Raw genomic sequence first — 27,928 nt, forward strand, 5'->3', positions numbered from 1 at the left:
TTGAATCCATTAATTATAAAAACAGTAAAAAGACTGGGGTGGGCTGGGCTATAGAATTGGACACTCCCTTACACACACACTGAGAGGGGAGCAGGTTCTTGGGAATAGTCCCAATTATGGGTGCTGAGAAGTATGACAGGAAGAATATTGTATCTGATGAATATGATCTCAGACAACAGTTACTCTAGATAAGAAGATGGGTGGTATCATGAAATCGAACTCTAAATAATATAGTGTCAAGGTAAGTGGGCAGGTCTCATCAATCAGGCATCCAGGGCAGATAATGTTAAGAAATTATCTAGAAGGCAGATGGTAGGCATTGGGGAAATCTGCCCAGAGGCAGCATGATCCAGACAATGGCAGCTGGAGCTCATACCTAGGACTCTAGTCTCTGGAGCGAGTCGAATATGGTCTTAGGCAACATATCAAGACAAATGCTTATTCATGGAAAATGATAAGGTCACAGCTACCAGAATAGGAGATCAAAATAAAGGTGGTCTTGGGTACAAGACAAAAACACAAGTTGTGAGAATTGGAGCCCAAAGATAAACCTAGACTTGTAAAAGGATGATTTAATGATGATTCTTAAGATACTGACCTATGTATGGGGCCCTAAATTACACATTCCTTAGTTCAGAATTGAATTCTAAAGATTGGAGAACTGCTAAGCCTGCAAGAAGTGATCAAATGACCTGAGCTATGAGCTATGACCTCAGAGGAGGGATGAACAAAGAAGAGAATGGTAGGACATGGGGATGGAGTAAAATATTATTTCAAATAAGATCACAAGGATCTTCACTAGCGTGAAGAGGTTTGACTTGGTTTAGTAGTCCTTGAGTAGCTAATGCAGGTTCTAATCAGAGAATCAGAAGCTGTACAATTAAAGCTATTCTTTGGAAGGCTGATTAGAAAACTGTAAATGATCACAAGCTCAGCAGGAAGAATAGTATAAATTTAATTTCATTCTTATAGCAGCCAGAAAAGTACCTAAAAAAGTATAGTTTCTACACCAGTAAAAATAATGTAGCTATGGTATGCCTGCTACTCAAGTCTCCTCTGAAGTGTTTTGCTGAATTTCAGGGAAATACTTTAAGTGGATCACTGATAAACAATATAGTACCTTAAAATGAGAAGGAACAAGTCTCAAAGTCATACTAGATCATCAAGGAATGATTGAGGGAAATGTTGAGTTCCGTTGAATAGTTTTGTCGCTGTGTAGGGGAGATCATGGTATCCGCCTGCAAATATTCAAAGTATTTTCATGCGCAGAAGGTATTAGACTTACTCTTTGCCACTACAGTAAAAAACAATTTGTCCCCAATTCCTAGACATGTTAAAAGAATGACAGTTGTACAAATGACTTCTCCTTCAGGAGGGAGATGGGCTTAAATGACTGGTAAGGGTCTTGGTAGGCTTGTAAGGTTATCTTGCCATACCTCAGTGGAGAAATATAATTTGTTTCAGCTTTGTATTTTATTCTTTTTATGTATCTGTGTGTGTGTGTGTGTGTGTAGAAATGACTACTTTCATAGACTGCCTCATGAAAATAAATGAATATTTGGGGAGCACTGCTACACTTCTAAAGAAAGAAGAAAAGGAGATGTGTAATTTATGCGGCATGCATGATGAATGTACCCCACTGCAGACAATGTCCACCATTCACGATATCAAAGAAGCAGACATTGCTGCAAGAAGGGAACAGAATGTCATAGAAACAGCTACTGTTTCTTCCACAAATGGAGAGCAAAGTCATTATACGAACCAGGTCCAGTTAAAAAAAAATAAAGCACATATGAATTCAGACTTAGTGGAAAAGGAAAACAATACATCATTGAATGAAGATATAACAGAGCAAGAGGAAACAGAGAACAAAATGTTCCCAGATAATGTAGAAAATGAAGATGATAAACAAACAGAACACATGACTGTTGAGAACGTAAATGGCAACAGGGAAGAGACGCATGACATAATCCAGGCAACAGAAAGAGAAATACAAGAGACCTCAGAGAACCAAAGAGAAGAGATTACCACATCCTCAATAACATGTGATATCTCCAGCAGATATCTGAATAGTCTCCTTTCCAATGATTCAGAGAGTCTAAAGCAAAAGAATAACATAATGGAAAAGGAGTAAGTAAATGTAATGTGAGTGGTGCTTATACAATGCCTACTGATACGTGTGTTTCTATAGTGATTATACGTAGTATTTATACATGACTAGAATTTTACATTTCCCTTTCAGATCATCTCCAAAAAATATTACAAATCAATAATTCAGCTTAAATTACTCTTAGCAACATTTATATGGCAGCTATTACTAATTTTTTTTATAGTTTTAGGAAACAAACACTCAATGTTTCTTTAGAGGGAGAGGAATTGACTATATATGGAAGCAGTTTAAATGAACAATTGTCCAGAACCTGAATGGTATTCTAAATCACTACTCTTTCAATTATAATAAAAAGAAACTAGGAGATTACAGAGAGTTCATATACCGGAAATGCATTTTCTAGCCTCAGATTTGTTTTAGTTATATCCTCAAATAAATCCTCACATTTATTTTATTTATGAACTATCATAAATTCTTAACCTGTATCTGTAGTCTCTAGGAGGCATGGGTAAGCTTTAAGCAGTTTTTAAAACTAAATGTGTATTTTCATACCTATTTTATCTCTTTGAAGATGGTTCAAAACTTTTACCAGATTCCCAAAGAGCCCATGACATGTGAAAGAATAAAAGTGGAAATTGACTGATATACTTCAGGAATTATCTCCCCTATACAAGGGAATAATAATCCCTATTTGTCCAAATAAAATAAAATATTCACAAGCCATAGTTTTCTAGCAAATAAATATCACATCCTTGCAAGGCAATGGAGAAGAATGAAAACAATCATTGCTTTGGGAATCAGAAAGACTTAACATTTTATATCCTGTTTTATTACATAATAGTTCTGTGACCCTGGGCAGCTTGCTTCATCTCTTAGCCCTATTTTCTTCTTTGTAGAAATTATATATACTTGCTGGGATTATTTGGTAAGGTCAAATGGGAAAATCACATAAAGGGCCTAGCACCGCGTCGCTTTGTAGCCGCTCACGCTGGCCTTCATGTTAGTATATAATCGATCTCACTCTCAACAACCCTCACTTTCTCTACCTCCCACACGCTTCCAAACTTCATTTAACCCCTCTCTGCCATGACGTGTGGTGTTGTTTTCAGGTGTACGATACCGTTTCCAGGACAGCACCACAACTGAGTCAACGACCTCAAGCAACTCATTTCGCTACTTTGACCTTACCTATCTCATCAGTAAAATGAACAGGTTGAGTTAGGTTAGCAGTGAGGTCCCTACATGGCTGAGAATCTAATGAATTTTGTAGATGTCATAGGAGTGCATTCAATGCATGAAAGACCCCCATAGTTTCAAAGAACTACTGCCCCTGCAAAACAACTATTAAGTTAGTTAATATGCAGTTACCCACTTTACTGGAGAAAAATATTAACACTTCATATTCTTATATTCAGAAATGACTCAAAGCATCAACTAATGAGTCACTGCTGAACCACTCCCTCTAACACCTCCCTAGGTGTTCCCTGGTTAGTGATTTCCTCTTCATAGCATCCAAACCAATTGTGCTTGGCTTGCATATTTATGAAGATGATGACTCCTTTAAATCCCTCAGGCTAGAACGCCATCAGATCACTTAAAATATGTATGTCATGAACAAAATCTTGCTGGGAATCTGTTGTGATTCCTTGCTGGATAGTTTTCTGTAAGAAATCTATCTCTTCTACTGTTGTCCTAGTATGTATAGACTCAAAGGGAAACAAGACTAAAATAAACCAATCTGATTATTTTAGCTGCTGGACTAGATCTATTTGATTAAGCCTAGAGGAAATGGAAGCATTTATAGGTCTCTTCACTCATTTCATCTGTCTTTTAGAAGAGTGTATGCAGATCATTTCCAGGGCACAGAAGAGAATCATTTTTGAAGTTATACAAGGCTGAGTCACTGTATTCTCTATTAAACAATTCCAAAATTGTCTCTCATTTTCTGAAGTACCATTGTTACTGTCATCAGAGAATATAAAAACAGACCAATGTACTGGGTAATTTTCTTTCTAAATTTACAGGTTCGGAAGTATCAATATAAATGACCCTCCCTACAATTTCAACATGTTTTGTTTTGTTTTGTTTTGTTTTTGATATCTATGTTAAAGGGCACTATTAAATCCAATCTACTAATAATTGAAAAATGGTTAAAACCTTATTATTCTAGACCTGGGTATGAATGCTGCATTTTATACTGATCGTCTTATATATTTTCGCATTGCCAACATTTCAGTCATTTCACTGATGAGAAATGTGAAGTAACCAGAAGAGGAGAAACTACAGCTGGTAATTTTAATGTAGAGATCTAACGTTTACCGAGCACATATTTTATGCTAACCCCTTATTATGAGAAGTTTAAATATTTTATCTCATTCCATGTTCACACCATTGTGAATTAGGCATTAGTTTCAGCTTGTAATGGACAAAGAAGCCAGTGCTTTGGAGTGATTTGAGAATATTATGTTAGAACATGTGGGCATTTGTACTAAAGACAGATGGATTCTTGTATTGGTTCTGTAGCTTGCCATTGGTGTGATTTTCAACACATGAAATTTTCTAAGCCTCAGTTTCCTTACCTGTGAAAGGTGATGACAGTAGTACCTGCCTGACACCCTAGTGTAAGGATTAAATGAAACAACGTGGGGACCCCTGGCTGGCTCAGCAGGTAAAACATGCAACTCTTGATCTCGGGGTTGTGAGTTCAAGCCCCATGTTGAGTGTAAATATTATTGAAAAATAATAAAACCTTGAAATAAAAAAAATAAATAATGTGTAGCCTAAAATCTGGTCCATAGAGAGAGCTGACATATTAGCTATTTTAATAATTATTATTGGTATTTGGGCACCTGAGTGGCTCAGTCGGTTAAGCATCAGACTTTTGGTTTTGGCTCAGCCCGCATCTCAGTTTCTGGGTTCAAGCACTGTAGCCATCTCTATGCTGTCAATGCAGAACCCACTTGGGATTCTTTCTCTGTCTCTCCCTCTGGCCCTCAAAATAAATAAACACTTAAAAACATAATTATTGATATTTAAGGTCAAGCAAATAGTAAGGGACTGACCGATCTCAAATCTGAATGTAAATGTTTAAGACTCTAAAATCTTTGGCAAAAGTGATAGTTATAATAAGCAAGAGTATAACAAATGGTCAGAATAAGTGTTTGTATTGATTCTTTGAGGATTGTAAATATTCTGCTTCTAATTACCTTGATTAATCATAAATTCACAGTATTTTTGTACCTTTCTCAGTGTTTCGCAAAAACATAATAAACATCATCATTTGATGTAATGTGTTTGGATAATTATATATATATATATATATATATATATATATATATATATATATATATATATAATACATATATTTGTCTCCTTCCCTTAAATTTAGTAAATGATTCAGGTATATGTTCTTGGTTTATCAAAAAGCATTAGCAGTCTTCAGATTCATTTTGTAAAGTGAACAAAACTGAGAAATCAACCACCTAAATAATAGTGGTAATGTCAATAGTAACAATAGCTAATATATATAATATACAATACCAACTATGTCAGGCATAGCTTTCTAGTTACTTAACATATGCTAGTTTATTTAATTCTCACAGCCTTCTTATGAGACAGTCTGTGAGAATAAACTGAGTTGAACTGTCTTACAGTTGAATAAACTGAGGCACAGAGAGGTGGAGTATCTTGCCAAAGGTTACAGAGTTACTAAGTGGAAGAATTGGGATCCACACCAAAACAACGTGGCTCTCGAGCTTGTGCTCTTATGTATTTAGCTATACAGTACACAAACTAAATAATTGCAAAAATTGTGTCTTTTTTTTTCCCTGCAGGTATTTTGATATACTGAGTGATACCAGCCCCCAAGTGTCTTGTTATATTACAGCACCATCAAATGTTCTCCAGCATCTAGAATGCCGGATTATTAATAGCATGAGTTCTTTAGTAGTGAGTGATAACGAAGAGTTGGTCAGTAATGTCATCACTGTTGAGTGCTCAGATGTAGAAAAGGAAATTCCATTTCCAATATGCATTGCAATTCCATTTACTGCACGTTACAGGGGAAATTACAGAGACATCATGGTGAAAGTGTCTGACGTAAACCTTGGATCAAGTTACCTAACTCCAAATTCACTGGAAGGAATGAGAAGAAGTTACAAGGTTGGTAAACCATTGGCTATATCTACATTTGCTGTTTGACTCCTCTACTAAATATTAGTCAGGCTACCAGACTGTGTATAGATATAGATAGATTGTGTAATAAGTGGAAAGGCTGATTAGGTTAACACCAGTGAATTCACAATTTTTATTTATTTTTTGCTATCTATAAAGATCAAAGAGCAGAAGTTATTGACCAAACTTAGGAATGAAGAACTTGTGTCTAGGACCCAGCAAATGTATTTTCACCTGGAAAACAATACCAAAATCATGGCTTACTCAGCTTCATGCCCTAGACTAGCATTAGACTAACATTTCTAATGTGATGGACCTCTGTCTAAATTTAAGAAGATTGGTATCCCCAGATAATACTAGTTTTATTTTTATCATTCATGAGTTGGGAAAATATGTTTAAAAAAATGAACAATTGTGTGTGTGTGTGCGCGCATGTGCCTGGCGATAGTTATTAAGTCTATAAATTGTGTTTTGTTTATACACAGAAGACAGTATATGTGGTAGTTAGGATGTGGGTTGTGGAGGAAGGCTGGCTGGGTTTGCAGAAGGGGTCCTATACTTTCTTGCTGTGTTAGCGTGGGTAAATTATGTAACCTTGCCAAGACTCTATTTCTTTATCTGAAAATGAACACAATAATAGTGTCTACCTGATAGGGTCATAGGGATCAAATGAGTAAATGCACTTAAGATAAAAGTAGCCTATAAACATGTGTTAGGAGTTAATAAATTAGACTTTATTGTAATAACTCTGAACTTCTCTACTGTCACAAATTCTTGTTTTGAAGACAGAATATAACAATTGTTAAATTAGCATAAAGTTGACGGGAACTAAGGTTAAAGATTTTTCTGTGGGCCACCGAATTTACCATTAAACAAAATATTTTTCTTCTTAGCTTTAAGTAAGTCATCATTATTTGAAGACGAGGGCAAGGAATCAACGTTTAAAAATTCCACAAAACAAGAAATTCATTATAATACATCTCTTCTTTTTCTGATTTGGGACTTTTCTGAGTTACAAACAAGGTTATACAGAATATGAAAGCTAAGCTTGTTCTAATTATTTATTCCAATTCATGTCCCTGATACATTTTATATTTAGCCTAGGAAGACTGCATGTATAATAGTCTGATCAGCATTGCCCTTGATTGTGGCTTTTTCATCTTGACCAGTCTACGTGACTGACATTATAAAAGCAAAAACTGTTGATAGTACATGTGACTTTCACAAAATGGGCAGGCAAGATGTTTAGTAAATGGATAATCAAAGCAAAAAGGAAAACAAAATAAGAGGTCCGTCCTCTACTAAAAATACAAAAGCATATGCTTTTTATAATTTTCCAAGGGTAGTTATCCCCATTCTTAGCTCAAAAATTTTAAACTCTGGAGTCCTTCCAAAATTTTATGTGGTTCATCCAACATTTAAGAATGCTAATTCTAGAGTCAGATAAACAAACCATCATCAGACTTCTGTTCATGGCAACTCCCATGCTTAAAAACACTTCTGGTTCCCAGCATCTGCCAAATGTGCAGAAAATGCACAGCCACCATCACCAGCTCTGGGAAGACTTTTCTTTCTTACTTCTCACCATTTTCCCTTCAGCCAATGAAGACCATTCATCTTGCCCTTAAGTTTCCCGATGACGGTTTTGTGACGTGATATTGTGAAATGTCTTCCTCAGTTTTTAAATGATAGATTATTTTCCGTTGTGAGTGTCCCTGAAATGTTTGCTTATGTGTGTGTGTCTGCATATTATCCACTCATGCTGGGGTGGAGCCGGAATGGGGGGACACATGAATAGACCAAATTACCAATAGACCAATAGAGCCTTCCTCCTCATTTTAAGCTTTGGTGGTTACACGAATAGATCATTTTGCTTTCCTTCATGTGCTCAGTTCCCTTTTGTATGATAAAAAAAGCTTCAATATGTGACTGCATATATGCATTAAAAATGTAAATGTCAGTATATAAAAAATAAACACAAATGTCTCTTTCCAGTTTTTTTTTTTTTTTTTGGTTCCCACTGCATGAAGGGGAAGAATAGAAAAAATGGCTTTGCTAAGAGATTGTGAGCTGTCAGAAGGAAGAATTTGCTGACGGTACAGGTGCTTTAGTGTTTGCATAAACTACCCAAATAATGAAATTTGGAATTTCCTAAAACAGTGTTGAATTTTCTGGATAAAGGCCAATATCTATTAATTTTTTTAAGTCTATTTCTTTATTTTGAGAGAGAGAGAAAGAGAGAGAGAGAGAGAGAGAGAGAGAGAGAGAGAGAGAGAATACCAAGCAGGCTCTGGGCTGCCAGCGCAGAGCCCAGTGGGGGGCTCAAACCCATGAACCATGAAATAACGTGAGCTGAAATCAAGAGTTGGATGCTTAACCAAATGAGCCAACCAGGTGCCCCTAAAGGCCAATATTTAAAGTTTATTCTGGTAAAGGAACAGGATTCCACAAATAGTTAATATTTATGAAAACACTAAATGTGATTGTTCATTCACTATACATCTTGGGGGGGATTTAATTTAAATTTAAAAATATATTTATTTCTCTCTTTTCTATCACGTAGTCCAAATTTGAGAAACTAATATCGACTTCCACCTCATCTCATGAAATGACCGACCCTTTGGTGTTAATGAAATCTTTCTCAATTGTGAGAGATTACAGGGACAGCAGATAGACTTTTTTTCTTTTTTCTTTCTTTTTTTTTTTTTTTTTTTCGCAGCAGAGTATGTACAGCAGATACTCCCTGAACAGTGCTGCATTAATGTCCTTTCATGTCCTCAATCCATACAGGGGACTTGTGCTGAAGTCAAAGTGTACAAGTTGGGTATCTTTTCTGTTGTGTCTTGTTTAAAGAAAGAGTCCTTCACAGTAACAAAGAAAGGCCATACTCTTAAGCCAAGCATGGATTCCCGAGTGTCCTTAAATTACCCTCCAGGAGTTTTTGGCTCATCAGTACTGGTACAATTAAAGGTAAATGCTAAAAACTGGTAAGTTTCTTCTCATAGATTTTGTGGGTCATCAAACATAGTCCCAAAAGGATAAAGAAGATACCACTATTTAATATAACAGTAAATGAATTCTTCTTATACTTTTCTTTTTTATCCTTTTTGTCTTTTATTTAAATTTTATTTATTAATTTATTTCAATAATAGAATTTAGTGATTCATCACTTAAATATAACACCCAGGGCTCATCCTAACAAATGCCCTCCTTAATGCCCATTACCCATTTATCCCATTGTCCTACTCAATACCCCTCCAGCAACCTTCAATTTGTTCTCTATATTTAAGAGTCTGTTATGGTTTTCCTCCCTCTCTTTTTATCTTATTTTTTCTTCCCTTCCCCTATGCTCATCTGTTTTGTTTATTAAATTCCACATGGTGAAATCATATGATATTTATCTTTCTCTGACTGATTTATGTTGCTTAGCATAATACACTCTAGTCCCATTCATGCTGCTGCAAATGGCAATATTTCATTCTTTTTGTTTGCCAAGTAATATTCACATATATATACATATATACACATATACATATGTATATATATATGAATGTGCCCCTTCAAATCAGCATTTTTGTATCCTTTGGATAAATACCTACTAGTTTAAGTGCTGGGTCATAGGGTAGTTCTATTTTTAATTTTTTGAGGAATCTCTATACTATTTTCCAGAGTGGCTGCACCAGTTTGCATTTCCACCATCAGTGCAAAAGTTTTCCCCTTTCTCCACATCCTAGTCAACATCTGTTGTTGCCTGAGTTGTTAATTTTAGCCATTCTGACAGGTGTGAGGTGGCATCGCATTGTGGTTTTGGTTTGTATTTCCCTGATATTGAGTGATGTTGAGCATCTTTTCATGTGTTTATTAGTCATCTGGATGTCTTCTTTCAAAAATTGTCTGTTCATGTTTTTGCCCATTTCTTCACTGGATTATTTATTTTTTTGGGGTGTTGAGTTTGATAAGTTCTCTATAGATTTTGGATAGTAACCCTTTATCTGATATGTCATTTGCAAATATCTTCTCCCATTCTGTCAGTTGCCTTTTAGTTTTGTAGATTGTTTCCTTTGCTGTGCAGAAGCTTTTTATTTTGATGAGGTCCCAATAGTTTATTTCTGCTTCTAGTTTCCCTTGCCTCTGGAGACATGTCTACTAAGAAGTTGCTGTGGCTGAGGTTGTTGCCTGTTTTCTCCTGTAGGATTTTGATGGCTTCCTGTGTTACATTTAGCTCTTTCATCCATTTTGAGTTTATTTTGTGTATGGTGTAAGAAAGTGGTCCAGGTTTTTTTTTTTTTTAATGTTTGTTTGTTTGTTTATTGAGAGAGAAAGAGCATGAAAGGGATAGGGCAGAGAGAGAGGGAAATACGGAATCTCATGAAGGTTTCATGTTCAGCACAGAACCCAATGTAGGGCTTCAACTCACGAACTGTGAGATCATGACCTGAGCCAAAAGGAAGAGCTGGACGCTTAACCGACTGAGCCACCCAGATGCTCCTCTTATATTTTTAATGACCTAACATACAGTGTTATCAGTGATAAAGTGGGGATTTAGAGCATAATGAATCTCATTCCAAAGTACATCCCTGCTTTATTTGAAAGCTTTCTTAGCTGTGTGTGTGTGTGTGTGTGTGTGTGTGTGTGTGTCTTGATAATTATTAACAAAAACATATGTTGAGTATCTATGATAGAATTGATGCCAGAATTTGGGACATTCATATGATTCAAAATTTGCATCTGAGAGGATGGCAAAAAAAGAGGCTAACCAATTTAAATATTTATGATTATGAATATTTGGTTATATTTAATTATAAAACATCCCTTTTCGGGAATGAGGATTTACTATATACAAACACCATTTGCAAAGTATACACAAGATATGATAGAGCATCAGTGCACATTTTAGAAGATACACTTTCTCAATATTTTCTGTTCTTCCAGTCTAGACTCTCCCCTCATGTTCTCCTGTTTCTCTCAGTTATTGTAAGTGGTTAACGGAGAAGAAAAAATAGGGGAAAAACCCATATTATGAACTATGTATTCATAAGTATTTTCCATAAACTTTGAAATTTTAGAATTATGCTAGCTATTTTTATTAGCCACTCTTGTGTGAGAGGAAACAAATATAGTCTTGCTTTTCTAGTTTCTAGTTTCTTGTTGATCTAACAGCAGTTCTAATTAGAAATTACGTAAAATGTCTATTTTGTTTTCTAGGTCATTTTGTTGCCTACAATGAGTGTTTCTCAGTTATTTATAACATTGGACAAGGAATCTAAATTCAGAGAGACTTTGTAAAAGGGGGGCCAAATGCTGTGTTTTTTAATCAATTAATTCAGTGTTGCTTCCGGTCAACAACACATAGAGAAATACATAAAACTAGATTCTGTCAAATTTTCAGAAAATTGGCTTAGAAATGTGCTGATACTTTGCATCTTTTGCTATCAAAATATAGGAATATATGCATTTTTCTCGTTATTTAGGTCCAACCAGTTGACCCATCTTTGGTGGCATATTTAAAAACACAGCAAGATACTTCCTACCCGGTGATATCAACAAGCCCGCTGATCCACATGAAGCACCCTTTGGTACATCCTTTCCAGAAGCCAGTCACTGTATTCCTACCTTGTTCTCCACACCCTGATAAAAAAAATCTTGCATCTGAGATAGATCATAAAAGAATGGCTAGTGCCACTACAAAAAGGATCATACCACTGTACCTCAACCGGTGAGCTAAATCCTTGTATCTCTGAGTTGATGATAAACAAAGAAATGTAAATAATTTAAAAATGTAATTTGATGTCATATATTTAAAAATCATTATTGAAATATCATGCAACATTTTACTATAGATATAAAATATTGTAGACCCATGAAAGGTAATGATTTTAGACCCACAAAAGGCCCCAATGTATGCTATGTGGTAGGGTAGACACAGAAGAGGTAAAATTAATCTTTGCTTTCAAAGAAATTATGACATGGTTAATTATAAAGAAGTGGTACACTGATTTTAACTTCTATATTTAAGAGTGTGCTCTTAATATAGGAAAAAGATTAACCTGAACTTTTCTAAAACAAAATTAAATTTGAGTTTGTATTCGCCATATCGGTGGAATACAGGTGGATAATCCCTTAATTTTTATGATTACGCAAAATCCCCACCAATGAGACAAATATACATATTGAGTTACTTGTCAGAAATGACATTGGCAATGAAATGCTAGCCTATTTCAGAAATGACATTGGAGATGAAATGCTAACAACAAATAGGTTACACAGAATAATCCCGATCTTAATTCCTGTTCTTTCACTTAATGCTTATTTTTTCTTTTCTAATGAAAAATGTAGAAGGGAATGTTTCTGTTCTTCACTTCTGAAGGAAATACTTTTTTTCTTTGAAAAACGAAAGGGAGAAACAACTTCAGAGACTTAATTGAAATACTATCTACTATTAATTGAGAATCTACTGTGTACCAGGTTTCCTGTGTATATGGTCTTATCCAGTTTCCCCCACCCCACTTTATCTCCATTTTATTAGTGAGAAGACTGAGACTCAGTGATATTAATAACGTGTATAAGTCACTATACCTACCAAGTGACACAATCTTGGACACCCTTGCATATCTCTAGATTTATTTATGACTCTATGTAGCCATCCTTTATTAAGTTTGAAACTGCAAGGCTGGAAATTGAGATGTGGATTATTTGTCCTTTCCCACAATGTTTGCGATTTAGGGCAATAGTAGAATATTAGGTTGAGGCTGGGAGAGGAAATTAAACTTTCCCTTGTGTTAGATTTAAGTGAGAGAACATAAAAATATAGACATGATCCAGTTATATATACTTTTGCTACTTGGGATGGAGATCTATTTATCTGTCTATCTGTCTGTCTGCCTGTCTATCTATCTATCCAACCATCCATCCATCCATCCATCCATTCATTTATATCTATGTAGATATAGATATATAATCTTCCAAATGGCAGTTTAGTTAATCCATGTTCCTGTGTACCAATGTAAAGTAAGATTTAAAACCAGAAATATCCTGAAGCTTCAAATTTAAAATGTACCAGTCTCATCGATTAAAGACATGCTATTTTAAATATCCCCTGAGATACATATATATTTTTTATTTGTTTTTATTAATTTTTTAAACATTTATTCATTTTTGAGAGACAGAGAGAGACAGAGCATGAGTGGGGGAGGGGGCAGAGAGAGAGGGAGACACAGAATCCAAAGCAGGCTCCAGACTCTAAGCTGTCGGCACAGAGTCCAATGTGGAGCTCGAACTCACTTACCATGAGGTTATGAAGTGAGCTGAAGTTGGATGCTTAACCGACTGAGCCACCCAGGTGCCCCCATATATAGTTTTAAAGATAAGAACTTAATCCTAAGAATGGATTCTTACCAGTAACCTGTTGCTGGAACCTAGTATTTCTACTATATATAGAGGGTGGATGGCAAAGGATTAATAAAAATAATTTGTGACTGATATGTATTTTCCATCATAAAACAAAGCAGCTCCATTTGCAATAAATATGATAGAAAAATAATTAGCTTGTCCCTGATGGACTAATCCCCTAGTCTGAGAAATAGAAATTTATCCCTGTAACACACAGATACCATTTTTGGATCTGATTAGATCAGTGTTCCTTTGCCCCTCTTTTGCTATATTTGCACATGCCTCAGAAATGACAGAGCAGAATGCAAAGAGAAATTGGAAGCAGCATACTGCATTGTCAAAAATGAAATTCCCACAGGTATAGAGATAAGAGCAGAGGCGAGAGGAGCCCCAGTAGAAATCATGCTGAGGGTGGCACATTTTCATACACTTAATTGATTCGAAACATTTGAAATCCAGTTTTTTTTCAGGTAGAAGATTACACAGGGGTACTCCAGATAAATTATACTCAGGAAAAACGATTAGACACTGAAAATTGATTTATAAATTATACACATGGATCTGCTTTCCAGATCTGAGAAAGAGATTCAAGTGGCTACCAAAGCGAGTGGACAAATATTCATTCAAGATTAAGGGAAAAAATACAAAATCCTACATGATTTCCTAAGGAAAAAATTGTAATATTAATCAAAAAGATTTGAAAAGCAGAATAAAAACACCAAAGAACATTCTATGGAAATAAAGAAAGACAGCATCATTCTGACATTTCACAGTAACTTGAATAATGAGAATCACAGTTACCTGCAGAGTATTTTAGAAATCCGTTTTGTAAGTGTAGTATGATCCAGTAAGCAAAATTTCTGAGAAACAGAAAGCCATCAGGATAGACTAGAAAAAGACAAGAGGACAACAGGATAAGATACAAAGATAACAAGCAGAGATGAAAAGGGACCAGTGTTTGATAAGGAGTCATTTGAAGTGATGTCACCTAATAATTACAGGTATCATCAAAGAGGCAACCAAAACAACCATAAAAGAAGCAATAATCAAAGGCATAGTTGAATTTGATTTTCTGACGTTGATTAAAGCCTTGACTTAGAAAGTGCTGATTGATTACTAGACACAATTTATGAAAAAAAAAAACAAACCCATACTTAGGCATAACATGGAAGATTTGAAATGCACGTTTAAATAAAACATAATTCTTTAACAATCTGTTTAGCAGAAGCAGATTAAGTAAAAAGGAATAAAATCAGTCTTGCCTCAATCTCACTCACAAAAGTACAAAGCAAAAAGTGAAAAGGAAAAGTTTATATGGCAAAAGGATAACAGAAGGAAAACAAGAAAACAGCATGGTGATATTAAAGAGAAAAGATGATATAAATAAAATCATCAGTTATATTAAACAAATATAAATGGAGTAAACATAATTTATACTGTTGTTCATCTTACACAAACCTTTAATATTCTTTAAAAGCTTCTATGCTGTATTTGAGATGATTTCCTCATATATTTTACCTTTTTTATATTTTGCTATTATTTATTTATTTATTTATTAAAGTAAATTAGGTTTTCTTTTTTATTTTTTTCAGAGAGAGAGAGAGCAAGTGGGAGAGAGGAGTAGAGAGAGAAAGGGGGGGAGAGAGGGGCAATGGGAGAGAGAGAGAGATAGAGAGAGAGAGAGAATCTTAAGAGAGAAAGAGAGATCCTGGGATCATGACCTGAGCCAAACTCAAGAGTCAGACACTCAACTGACTGAGCCAACCAGGCACCCTTACATTTTTACTGTTTTTTTTTTTTTTTAAATCAGTAGTTTCAACTGTTCATTTCAATCATTGTAACTCTCATTTCTAAAAAAAGAAAAGAAAAGATATCGATATATTTTAAAAATCTTTTGTTCTAAGATGCTCTGTTTTTTCACTATGCTTTCTATTTCTTTCGTTACCCCCTTAATCATTGTAAACATACTCATTTCATAGTTTTATTGAGATTATTCTATCACCTACCTATTAGCATGATGTTTAAAATTATCTATTAGCCTGGTGTAATCTAGTACCTTGTCTATATGCTAATTCCATCCTTAGAAATTCATTTCCAAGTATTGATTATGATTTTTAGATCAACTTTTCTTTTCCCCCTCCCTCCTGCCAGAGCAGCTTTGTGTGTTTGTTGCTTTCTTGAGCCAATATTCAAAGAGATTTTGGTTGTTTTTATTGTTTCTCATTTTACGGCCAGTGCTGCCCTTTTGGGATTCCAGTTTTATGACTGAGTTAGTTCCAGCTAATAGTTAGAGGTTGTATCTGATGTACCCGGTAATATATTAAGCTCCAGCCCCCACACACCTGGTGTGTATGCACAGTTAGTGGGGCAGGGTGTGCGTGTGGAGGAGACTGATGAGGGTGGGAGCTTCCATAGAACCAGTTGGTCATGTTCTGTGGGGAGAGAAGAGAATTCCAACTTTTTGAAGTGTGTTTGTTTGTTTGTTTCCAGATCTAAGGGATTTTTTTTTCCAGCTTTTGAGTTCCTCTACTTTCCTGTGTGTGTGTGTGTGTGTGTGTGTGTGTGTGAGTGAGAGAGAGAGAGAGAGAGAGAGAGACAGAGACAGAGACAGAGAGAGAGACAGAGATTTTGTCCAGCATTCCTGTGTAGTGGGAAGATGGCCATTTGTCATCAATTCAGTTGGCCAAAGTACTAATTTCTTTTTTTTCCCTCCATCTCTTTGCTCTAGTGTATGGTCTTTCTGCTAGAAAATTCTTTTTCTGTCATGTGTAGGTGAAAAACTCTGGTTTATTCTGTAAGTAGTAGCTTAACTGTGTCCGTATCTGTCAAGACATTCTAAGATCTCTAGGAGGGATTGATTTTTCCTCTCTTTGCGTCAGCCACATTCTTTGCGCACATCCTATGTCATACTATAGTATCATTCTCCTTTCCACTAATCATCACTCAGCATAAGCATAACATTGTAGGTGTTAAAAAAAGTTGTGTGAGTTAAATAAATTAATGAATAAATTTATGGAAATGTAAATAGTATTAGTAATCCTATGCTTTTTAACAACACTGAATTAGTGTTTTATACTATGCTGTTGCTATTAGTGCTAGATATGGTAGATGCATTTCTCTCTCCAGTGGAGCATATTAAACAATAAAATGAGAACCTGTGTCAACTATTTGTTTAACATTCTTTCATGTGCTTGCTTTGGCAGCACATATACTAACATTCTTACATCAAAGGGTGAAAACAGTTGAACATTTTCTATGGAAATAGGAACACAGTGAAGCACTCCATGCTTCATAAAATAAAAAAAAATGGTAAAAACTAGGTGAGGCCAAAACATGGTCTAAATATGAAGAATTAGCGGTCTTTATTACATTACATTCCTCTATGTCTGAATGGTTTCTGGGGAAAAGATGAGAGTCATTTAATTATGAACCAGAAAAGATTTCTTAACAGTGGTGAAACGTGAAGTTAATTTGTTAAATAAAAACTTATTCCATATTATATAAGAAATACTTTAGAGAGTCAGATGGGTAAATATTTTTGTTCATGAAAAATACTATTTCTACATATTGCCATTGGTTTTAAGATTATTATGTTCAAATGTAATATGTGAGTCTTATATGACAATATCTGTAAAATATATGCATCATATGGGATGATAATAAAATGAACACGTTGGTAAAACTACCACATAACTTAAGAAATCAAAAAGAAACCATCACAGAAGAACAGAATTGGAAGACTGACACTATGTGACTTCAAGACTTACTACAAAACCACAGCATCAACAGTGTAGTATTGGTGAAAGAATAGGCAAATAGACCAGTGGAACAGAATAGAGAGCCCAGAAATAGATCTACATAAATATAGTCAATGGATTTTTGACAAAGAAGAAAAGGCAATGCAATGCAATAAAGACAGACTTTTCAACAAATAGTGCTGGAACAAGTAGAGGTCCACATTAAAAAAAAAAAAAAATGTAGACAACACTTATGCCTTTCACAAATTAACCCAAATTGGATTATAGGCATAAATGTAAAATGAAAAGCTACAAAACTCCTAGAAGGTGTTTTCACCTAATTGCACCTAATAGGTGAAAATCTAGATGACCTCGTGTATGACAATGACTTTTAGATACAACACTAAAGGCACAATCCACATTAGAAATAATTGATATGCTGGACTTCATAAAATTAAAAGCTTCTGCTCTGGGAAAGAGAATATTAAGAGAATAAGAAGATGAGCCCCAGAGTAGGAGAAAATATTTACAAAAGGTACATCTGATAAAGAAATGTTATCCAAAATACACAAAGAACTCTTAAAACTTAACAATAAGAAACAAAAAACTTGATTAAAAAATGGGCCAAAGACCTTAACAGACACCTTAGCAAAGAAGATGTATGATTGGCAAATAAGAATCTGAAAAGATGCTCCACAGCATATGTCATCACTGAGATACAAATTAAAACAAAAATCATACAAATACACATCTATTAGGATGGCCAAAATCCAGAACACTTACAACCTTAAATGCTGGTGAGGATGTGAAGAAACAGGAATTCTTATTCATTGTTTGTGGGAATGCAAAATGGTACAGCTATTTTGGGAAACTTGTGGTTTCTTACAAAACTAAACATACTCTTATCATACTATCCAGCAATAGCACTTCTTGATATTTATTGAAAGGAGTTGAAAACACGTCCACACAAACACCTGCATATGGATGTTATATAAGATTTATTCTCAACTGTCAAAACTTGGAAGCAATCAAGATGTCAAGAATGGATAAATAACATCCATACAATAGAAAATTACTCAGTGCCAAAAAGAAATGAGCTATCAAACCAAAAATACATGGAGGAATCTTAAATGCATATTGCTAAGTGAAAGAAAACAATCTGAAAAGGCTACCTACTGTGTGATATATACTGTATAACATTCTGGAAAAGGCAAAACTATGAAAACAGTAAAAACGTCAGTGGTTGCCAGACATTGGAGTGAAGGAGGGACAAATAGGCAGAATATAGAGGGTTTTTATAGTGGTGAAAATACTTTGTATGATACTATTATGATGGCTACATGTCATTCTACATTTGTTCAAACCTACATAATGTACAACACAGAGTTAACTCTAATATAAACTATGGTCTTTGGGTGATCATGATGTATCAATGTAGGTCCACCAATTGTAACAAAGGTACCACTTTGATGGGGGATATTGATAATGGAGGAGGCTATGCATATGTGGAAACAGGAGGTAAATGGGAAACCTGTGCATCTTCCTCTCAATTTTGCTGTGGACCTAAAACTGTATAGAAAGAAAGAAGAAAGAAAGAAAGAAGAGAAAGAAAGAAAGAAAGAAAGAAAGAAAGAAAGAAAGAAAGAAAGAGAAAGAAAGAAAGAGAGAAAGAAAGAAAGAAAAAGAAAGAAAGAAAGAAACTATCGTTGAAAAGTTTCCAGTAATGCCTATTTCTACTTGTAGAACCTTGGGATATAACTTCTTTTCTTTAAAGTTTATTTATTTATTTTGAAAGAGAGAGCGAGCACAAGCAGGGGAGGGGCAGAGAGAGAGAAGAAAGAGAGAGAATCCTAAGCTGACAGTGCAGAGCCCCACACAGGGCTTAAACTCACGAACGTTGAGATCATGACCTGAGCTGAAATCAAGAGTCCAACGCTTAACTGAGCCACCTGGGTGCCCCTAGACAGATAGATCTTTTTTATCTTGGAAAAAATCTTCTGAGTGTCTTTCAGTGGTGTGGCATTAAGGCATTTATCTCAGAACAACATACCAGGGCACTGTTAGACCTGAGAAAGGCAGCTTGGAGTGGATATCTGTTGCTTTGTCTACCCAGCCACTTTAATTTTTGGAAATTGTACCACAAATTCTGGAAAGTGTTCTTTCCATCCATGTGGATCTAATGGGAGTTTCCATGTTTTTTAATGTCCTTGTTAAATATAATTGAGCACTTGACCCAAAATGGGCCAATTATAATTGCCCCAATGCCTGGAATTTTGGGTACGGAAAAAGTTTCACCTCAAGAAAAAAGCAAAATCAGTAATTCTTGAATAAACAAATTTATTTAATGAAGATTATATTTTATGGAACTCTTAGTACATCAGAATTTTCTGTGGACTGTGATCAAATGCTAGCCATTGCTAGACAATAGGAGATGTAAAGTTTGCTAATAGCATATATAAAAGGAAGAGTTTATTTGCAGAGTTGTCAAGAACAGCTGGGATAGATAAGGATGCTAGCAAATCATTTAATTTCAAGAGGAGGTATAATCTATTATCATATTAAAGTCTAAATGTGAGATTATGGATGCGTTAACTATACGGTAATAATCATTTTGTAACATATCCATGTATTAAACCATTACATTTTACACCTTAAACTTACACAATGTTATATGTCATGAAATCTAAATTTGATCTTTATATCATTGAGGACTCTTTTGATTTTGAGTGTCAGAAAAGCAAGCCCAAAGTTTTAAGGAAAAAGGAATTCTTTGGTTCATGTAAACAAAAAGTCTGGGGATATATTTATCTTTATATACTTCTTCAACCAGAAAGAACCTAGTCTCTCTCTTCTCTTTCTGCCCTCCTCTGTGCCAATTCCATTCTTTGACATGCTTGTCCCTCATGCTGGCAAGACAGTTCCATCTTGCTATTCCAAGTTCAGTAGAAGGTGAAGCTCCCCATGGATATGCATAAAGGCCCTGAGAGTTATTCTCACCCTAAATCAGTTACAAACCCATCACTGAACAGATCACTAGGACTGGGAGGAAGATGCACTCTACCGGGTAGGCTAGGCTAACAAAAACTTGAATTCACCCGGGGCTGATGACAATGACCCATATCTCACACATGCTGTGTTGTCCTCAAAGGCAGGCTGTCTCTTGGTTATCCTCACTCCAGCACCCAGGCTGAAAGGCAACCACTTTCTGGCTGCTGTCATGGGTAGCAGAAGAAAAAGCTTTGAGTAGATGCACATGAGCAATTAAATGCTTGGTCTCCAAGTGACATTCACTGTTTATTAACTAGAACTGGTCATATGGCCCCCACTCAATCACTGGGGAGAGGAAGTGCGATCCTATCACGTGCTCAGAAATCAGAAAAAATGGGATTTTTTTTTAAAGCAAACTTTGTTAATGAATGCCAAATGCACTATATGCCTCAGGTTTTAGACCCACCTGGACGGGAGAGTAGGGTTCAGTTCTGCTACTGCTGAGAACCTGTAGGTCCCCAGAAATGTTTAGACCACTGGGAGAAAAAAGTTAGGAGTTGTCATCAGAAAAAAAAAAAAAAAAAAAATCAATCATGCATTTAATTAAGTAATTTTCTAGTAAATGACCAGAGTTTTGGATTCAGTTTCAGTGTATTTTCCTGTGTTAATAAATTATTAACTTCTGGCGTGCCTGGGTGGCTCAGTTGGTTGGTTAGGCTTCCTATTGTTGCTTTCTCATGGTTCCTGAGATCAGCTCTCCCCTCCCCCCATCGGGCTCTGTGCTGCTAGAGCAGAGCCTGCTTGGGATTCTGTCTCTCTCCTTCTCCCTGACCCTAACCCACTTGTGCTGTCTCTGTCTCTCTCAAAATAAAATAAATAAATTTTTAAAAACTCCGTAAAAAATAATTAACTTCCAAGTGTTACAAAATTTACTCTATTTGTGGTTTTAAACCAAAAGCCAAAAACTAAATGTTATTTCTTCCCCTATTCTCCATATTTTAAACTGGCTGATTCCCTGAAGGAATCAATAGAATCTAAAAATTTCAGAGTAGACATTTTAAATCAAGTTTAGTTCCTAATTTATGGCTTATTGGACAGCTCAACCTGTAAAAACTAAGGTGGTTTTAGAGCCATAACTAATCGTATTCACAAATAAGGATGTGGGATTCACACTTGGGTCTTCATTCTTAGTAACTAGCCAACATGGTTTTTACCCCTTGTGACTTGTACTATCATTAGACCTCCCCCCCGCCCCCCACGATGTTCAGTATCAAGAACTTTTCTTCCTTTCTGAGGAACAGGTATCCATTTATGAATTCAAGAAAAGAGTTTATTGTCAGGCTATTCCATCTCTAGGACTACATGGATTCTTTCATCTTGATTTCTCTCCTTTTGTCTCTTAGCATCTCCTCTATTTTTTTTTCCTTTATTAATACTCTCTGTGCTAATTATTTTTATAGCCCAGGGTGCCGTAGCTAAATGACAGCAGTGACAAGTTATAATCTCTGGTCCTCTTAGTCAAGTTCCGAAGAAAAAAGATAAAATTTGCTGAGTGTTGAAACTTGGCCTACTGTGAGTAAATTCAGCTCTGGTTGGTGGAAGGTATCACATGGTACATTCAAATGCAGGTTGAAAAGGAAGGGGGACTGTGCAAGAAAGCTAATGGGCTATGTCTGCTGTAGGAATTAGGATAAAAATATTAATTCAATTGATGTAGATACTATTTAACTCTATGATGTAGATACTATTGTTACTCTCATACTATAAATAAGGAAACTGAAACAGATCAAATAACATGCCCATTGGTCATATAGTTAATAAGATTCAGATCCACCCAGGATTTGAAAGTAGAAAGTCTTGCTCCAGAATCTGTGGTCTTACCTGTTAGGTGCCCCCCACTACTCTTGGCTCCCCTGAAGCATCTGGGTTTTCACCAGTGACTTTATTAATGTTTTTGGGGTGTTCCCTAAACTCTCTTGCCAGTAATAAAATGCTTCTCATTTTCCAAAGTTCACGTCAAATATTAACATTTTCACTTTGCAAGCTTCCCTGAGCACCTTCCTTCTGTTTTCTAAACCACCTTGCGCATTCCCTTAATTATCACACCGATCACCTTGCCCCATATTTGGGTAATACTATAATACTGTACTCTTCAGGAGAGTAAGGGCTATATGTTTCTTATCTTTGTGTTCCCGGTGCATAGAGGAATTATTGGCCCATAGAATACATTTAATGTACTGTTATTGGATTATTTGCTTACTGAAAGAATTAATGCATTAAATAAGATTCATGCTACACAAATTTTACCAGTTTCTCCTCTCCTACCATTGTACAGGACAAAAAGCACTTCCATAAGGAAACCTGGGAACAATGGCTGTGAATCTTTGAAATTACTGGGATTCAGAAGTGGAGACAGTGGTTGGTTTGGGCTTGATAATGTTGTAGTGAGAACCATGCAGAGTGGCTTGATATCATTTGAATTGCGCGAACATTTAGAGAGGTAATACAATACCTGTAAACAATACAAGTTGACGGTATTATATCCTGATGAATTATAAGTGATGTTTACTGAAATGAAATTATAGGATTAGGTTTTTATGCCTCATATAGGAATATAAATAGTTCTTCAGGGTGTGCTGAAAACACAAACCAGAATTGATATGAATATGCTATCTATAATTTCATTCATGATAGTTTAATAAGTGCTTTTGGAAATCACTCATAACTTAGATTTATTTTTAGAGACTTCCTTTAACTCCAAAATAGTTTTAAAACAGCACTTTTATTTATGAAATTCCATGAAGACAGTAATTAACTGTTCATACTATGCTAATCTCATAAGCATGTATATGTAAACTGAATTTGTTATTTCTGTGCCCTTATTTTGCCTTCCTCATTTCCATGTTTTCTAGACAGCTAATTATGAGAAGAGTTTTAGACAGTTTTAAGGCTCATGAGGAGCAGACACTCATAAAGAGAAGGCAATCATATGTCTAAAGATAGCTTTTATTTCAAAATGGAAGATCTTACTACTACAGTTGTCTCGGGTCAGAAGCAGAGTTTAATATGAGGATTTATTGATTTATTGAGGGAGAACTCTTAGGTGAATCCTGTAAGGGAATGAACGAAATGAGTAAGGCAAGGGAATAAGCTGAGAAAACCTATGGTTTCAGCAGAAGTTTTACCTCAGCCTGGTACCTCCGGGAAGCTCAGGAGTGTGAGTACCAAGGAGGCAGGTATACACCCCTGCATCAGTGAGTCCTTGTCTGTGGGTGCAGGGATTCTCTGGCTGAGGGCGATCATGTAAGGCAATTTTTGTGGAAAAGAGTTGGGGGATGTGTGTGAGGCGGTAAGGATCCAGCCCAGAGAGGGATGCCTATATTAGTCTGCCAGGCTGCCATAATAAAGTCCCACAAACTAGGTGGCTTAAACAACAGAAATGTATTGTCTCATAGGTCTGGAGGCTGAAACTCCAAGATCAAGATGTCAGCAAGATTCATTCCTTCTGAGGACTGTGAGGGAAGGATCTGTTCCAGGCTTCTCTTCTTGGCTTGAAAGTGTCCATTTCTATGTTCATGTGACATTCTCCATGTATGCACATTTCTGTACCCAAAGTTCCCCTTTTTATGACACCAGTCATATTGGATAAGTGTGTATCTAATGCCCTCACATTAACTGGATTACACCTGTCAAGACCCCATGTTGAAATAAGGTCACATTCTGAGGTACTGGGGATTAGGCCTCCAACATTTAAATTTGGGTAGAGTGGACAAGACTCATCTCACAACAGGTCTATTCATAACGATTCTGACACCACAGTGACAGAGAAAATATTTTAATCTCTACTTAATTATGACATCTATTCTTTATCCTGTTGGTAGTAAATGAATTATCTTGATTATCTTTCTCTTCTATAGTTGGAAATTATAACCCTTGATGATGCTAGTTAAAATACAATTTAAAATATGCTGCCATATTTAGAGCTGATCTGACCCTGGGGGATTTCTTGGTGAACATCTGTTTAGAACTTGGTTTGGTTTGAATGGTTTCCTCACTGCCAGGAGGTTCATTAAAGTCATTCAGGAATCTAACTAGTTGGTTATTAGAACGCTTGATTTTATTTTTTTTTAATTTTTAATTCTTCTAATGTTTACTTATTTTTGAGAGAGAGAGAGAGAGTGAGACAGAGCGCAAGCAGGGGAGGGGCAGAGAGAGATAGAGACAGATTCTGAAGTGGGCTCCAGGCTCTGAGCTGTCAGCACAGAGGCTGATGCAGGACTCGAACCCACAAACTGCCAGATCATGACCTGAGCCGAAGTCAGACACTCAACCGATTGAGTTACCCAGGGGCCCCATGATGTTTTTTGTTTTTTAACGAAAGCTTGGATGATAACGGGTGTTATTTGTTATCAGTGATACTTTTGAGACTGTATGCTTCCCTCACGTCACGCCTCTTTGCTCCCGCGCAGGTTTATTGTGCTACACCTTTCTTCCGTTGTGGAAAATAGCCTCTTGGTTTCTTTTGTGAAAGCTCTAGAAGAAGCTATGCTCAGCACCACTGCCTGTGTTGTACTCTGTCACCAGAAAGACAATCCACATAAAGTAGTCATTCTAGTGGTTCCTTCTAAAGATTTAAACCAGGTGCTTCGGAACTTGCGCTTGGAATCGTTCAGTGGCCCTCCAGAGTCTTCACGTGGCTTCCAAGTCAAAGAAGGAGAACAAATTCTTTTAAGATTTACTGGAAATATATTTGCTTCAAGTAAGTACAAAGACACCTTTTTGTATGCTCTATGGGCTAGCAGCCACAAGCTTCTGAAGGCCTTCGTTAAACTTGTATCACCGAGGAAAACTTCAGAGAACTGAGGGGAGGCTTATGAAAAGTAGGGAAAGAAAAAGACTTATTTGCTTTTTGCTTCAATCTCTTTCTTCCCTTATTAGGGATGCATCTTCCCTTACAGGCTGACTCTAGAAGGTGACACTCTTCTAGAAACAGTCTTCTCCGTGAATACTCTTGAATCCGAGCGAGGATCATCTCTTTCATACACCCTTGCAATTGCCTCCTAAACGCTCCTCTGTCTCCACTAAGAACCATGTGAAGTCTATTTCTACACAGGAACAATAGTGATCCTTTAAAAATATAAATCATGCCTTATTGCCCTCCCCCCACATTAAGCACTTGACAATTATCTCTTATTCTACTTAACATAATATCCAAACTCTTTCTTATGTCCTACAAAGAATCTAATCTGGGATCAGCAGACTGATCACGACTCCCAAGAGATGTGTATCTAGAACTATATTCCAGTATGATTGTCTTATTTATACTTCCACACATTTTATTTTATGTATTTAAAAGTCCACTCGAGAAACAATTGAGAGGTTTCACCAAACTCCAAAAGGGTTCATGGCACAACAGTGGCTAAGAACCTCTGAGGTAGATGACGTACCTTGCTTACCTCTCATCCTCATATTTTTCTAGGGCTTTTTTTTTTTTGCTTCCATTATAAATCATACCACAATGTGAAATTATTTTATTTATTTGTTTACTTACTCTTTGCTCATACACTTATGTTCTTCCCCGGAATGTAAATTCAGGAAGGTACTGGCTACGTCTTTCCTGCTGTGGATCCCTGAGCTTAGAAGAATGCCTGGCCCAGGAAAAGCTTTCAATAGGAATGTAGTGAATGAGTGAACCTATGGAAATACTAAGACCAACAAACAGGGTGAATGAATACGGGAGGTTGCAGGATAAGGTAGGAGAAATGAGGGAAGAGATCAGAAAAGGATATAAAATAAAGAGAAGAGGAAGAAAAAAGGAGAACACAGAGAGAAAACAGCTGTGTGAGAGAAGAAAGAAAAAGATTTTTGGAGAAGTTGCCATCCCCCCCCCATTTTTTTTTTTTTTTTTTTTTTAATTCAACTGCTTCTCTGTAACTTATTTCCTTGGGATGGAATAGAATCTAACAGGTAAGGTATGTGAAGGTGAAGTGTAGGGGAGAATTCAGGCTTGGGGTTCATGGGGATTTCTGGCCCAGGAATCTTGCAGTAGAGTTGACTTGAAGTAATATTCTCTGTTCACTTAGAAATCGACACAGATCTCATTGATTTTTAATGGTGCCTATTTTCTCTCTGATTCTGGAAGTTAATCCAAGCTCTGTTGGCTCTTTGTTGTCACAAAAATGATGCAGCTTGAAGCTGAGGCTGCCCTTTTTCTGTATCTCAGAAACGAGACCCAAAGTGTCCCAACGTGAACTGTCTCTTCCACTTGCGCATGCGGAGTCCCAGCCGTCTGAGTCAGCTGGCAGGACTTAGTGAGTGAGTAATGAGGGTATCAGAAAAAGGGAAAGAGAAGGGTGAAGAGATGAAGGAAGGAAAGTACTGGGCTTCTGAAGCAGAAACCACAGTGTCCACCCTGGAACAATCTCTCTAGGAGACAGTAAAAAACTGGAAGTGTCCCACCCAAACTAAAGATGCCAATGACTTTCCTGTAATATTTAGGACAGCAGCTGTGTTTACCTAGTGCCATAAACAGGAGTGAGTTGCTATGCTTCTCACAGGCAGTGGTACTGAGGGTAAGAGTTCTTGAGGTTAGCCTGCCTGTGTGCAAATTCCTCCATGTAAGGAATGGGGAAGGACTCATCTTCACTCAAGGGAAATGAATCAGGCACGATGCCAGGTTTGTTTCTGCTTTGCCTTTCCTAGAGACCTATGCTCGGATCTGTGGCCTCACTGGATTTTTCTCCATCTAAGGGGAGCAAGATTCTCAGGAAAAAAATTGACACCTCATCCTTTCATTAGAGCCTGGTGTGAATCTCAAAAAGGCATACAATCAGATAATGCCTGCCTGGAGGGTTCTCCACCCCACCCATCTACCCCGCCCACCTCCAGTTATCTCCTACTGTACTTTCATATCTCACCTTGATGATCATGTTTAGAAAAGTGTTCCCCATCTTTTCTGATTATGTCAGTTCTTATCTTACTCTTTTGTGGACATGACCATAGATACAGTCTTTATTCATTTAATTGTTTGATGGATGTCAGTTTCTCTGACTACTGTCCCATGAGAATAGGTCTTGTCCTGTTAGTGGGCACCATTCAATTCCCAGCACCTAGTGTGGTACCTGACAGCTAGAAGTATTTGTTGGAAGAATGAAGACGACAGCTAGAAGTATTTGTTGGAAGAATGAAGACAAAAAATTGGGAAAGATTAAAGTTATTTAAAAATTTAAAAGTATTAAAAATATTTAAAATTTTAATTAATGGATCCAGACATCTGCCCTTTGAGAAATGTTAAAAATTTTATATTTATTTATATAGAATACATATAATTTTTTTGAGTGAGGTCATGCACCATTTACTTTACTTCTACGAAAAACTAAGATAGGTGATCCCCTTGCTTTTTACATCAGCCTTTGGCATTCTTCTGAACATAAGCTAGAGTATGCCTTCATTCTCCAGGTTAGAGCTGTTAATTCAGACTTAAACTTTCCACTACAAGTCACCTAAACCCCCCAGTGCTCACAGAATCCAG

General features: G+C 36.3%; 1 protein-coding gene across 1 annotated transcript in view; it reads left to right on the forward strand.

The window, feature by feature from the left end:
- Positions 1-27,928, forward strand: part of DTHD1 (death domain containing 1) — a 71,575-nt gene that overhangs the window by 1,335 nt on the left and 42,312 nt on the right. Inside the window, exons 2-7 of the mRNA XM_049630421.1 lie at positions 1,515-2,130; positions 5,944-6,271; positions 9,074-9,253; positions 11,755-11,999; positions 22,733-22,897; positions 24,867-25,156. Of these exons, the coding sequence (XP_049486378.1) occupies positions 1,515-2,130; positions 5,944-6,271; positions 9,074-9,253; positions 11,755-11,999; positions 22,733-22,897; positions 24,867-25,156 (1,824 nt within the window). The remainder of the gene's footprint in view (positions 1-1,514; positions 2,131-5,943; positions 6,272-9,073; positions 9,254-11,754; positions 12,000-22,732; positions 22,898-24,866; positions 25,157-27,928) is intronic.

This window comes from Panthera uncia, chromosome B1 (assembly GCF_023721935.1).
Source record: "Panthera uncia isolate 11264 chromosome B1, Puncia_PCG_1.0, whole genome shotgun sequence".
Taxonomy (NCBI): Eukaryota; Metazoa; Chordata; class Mammalia; order Carnivora; family Felidae; genus Panthera; species Panthera uncia.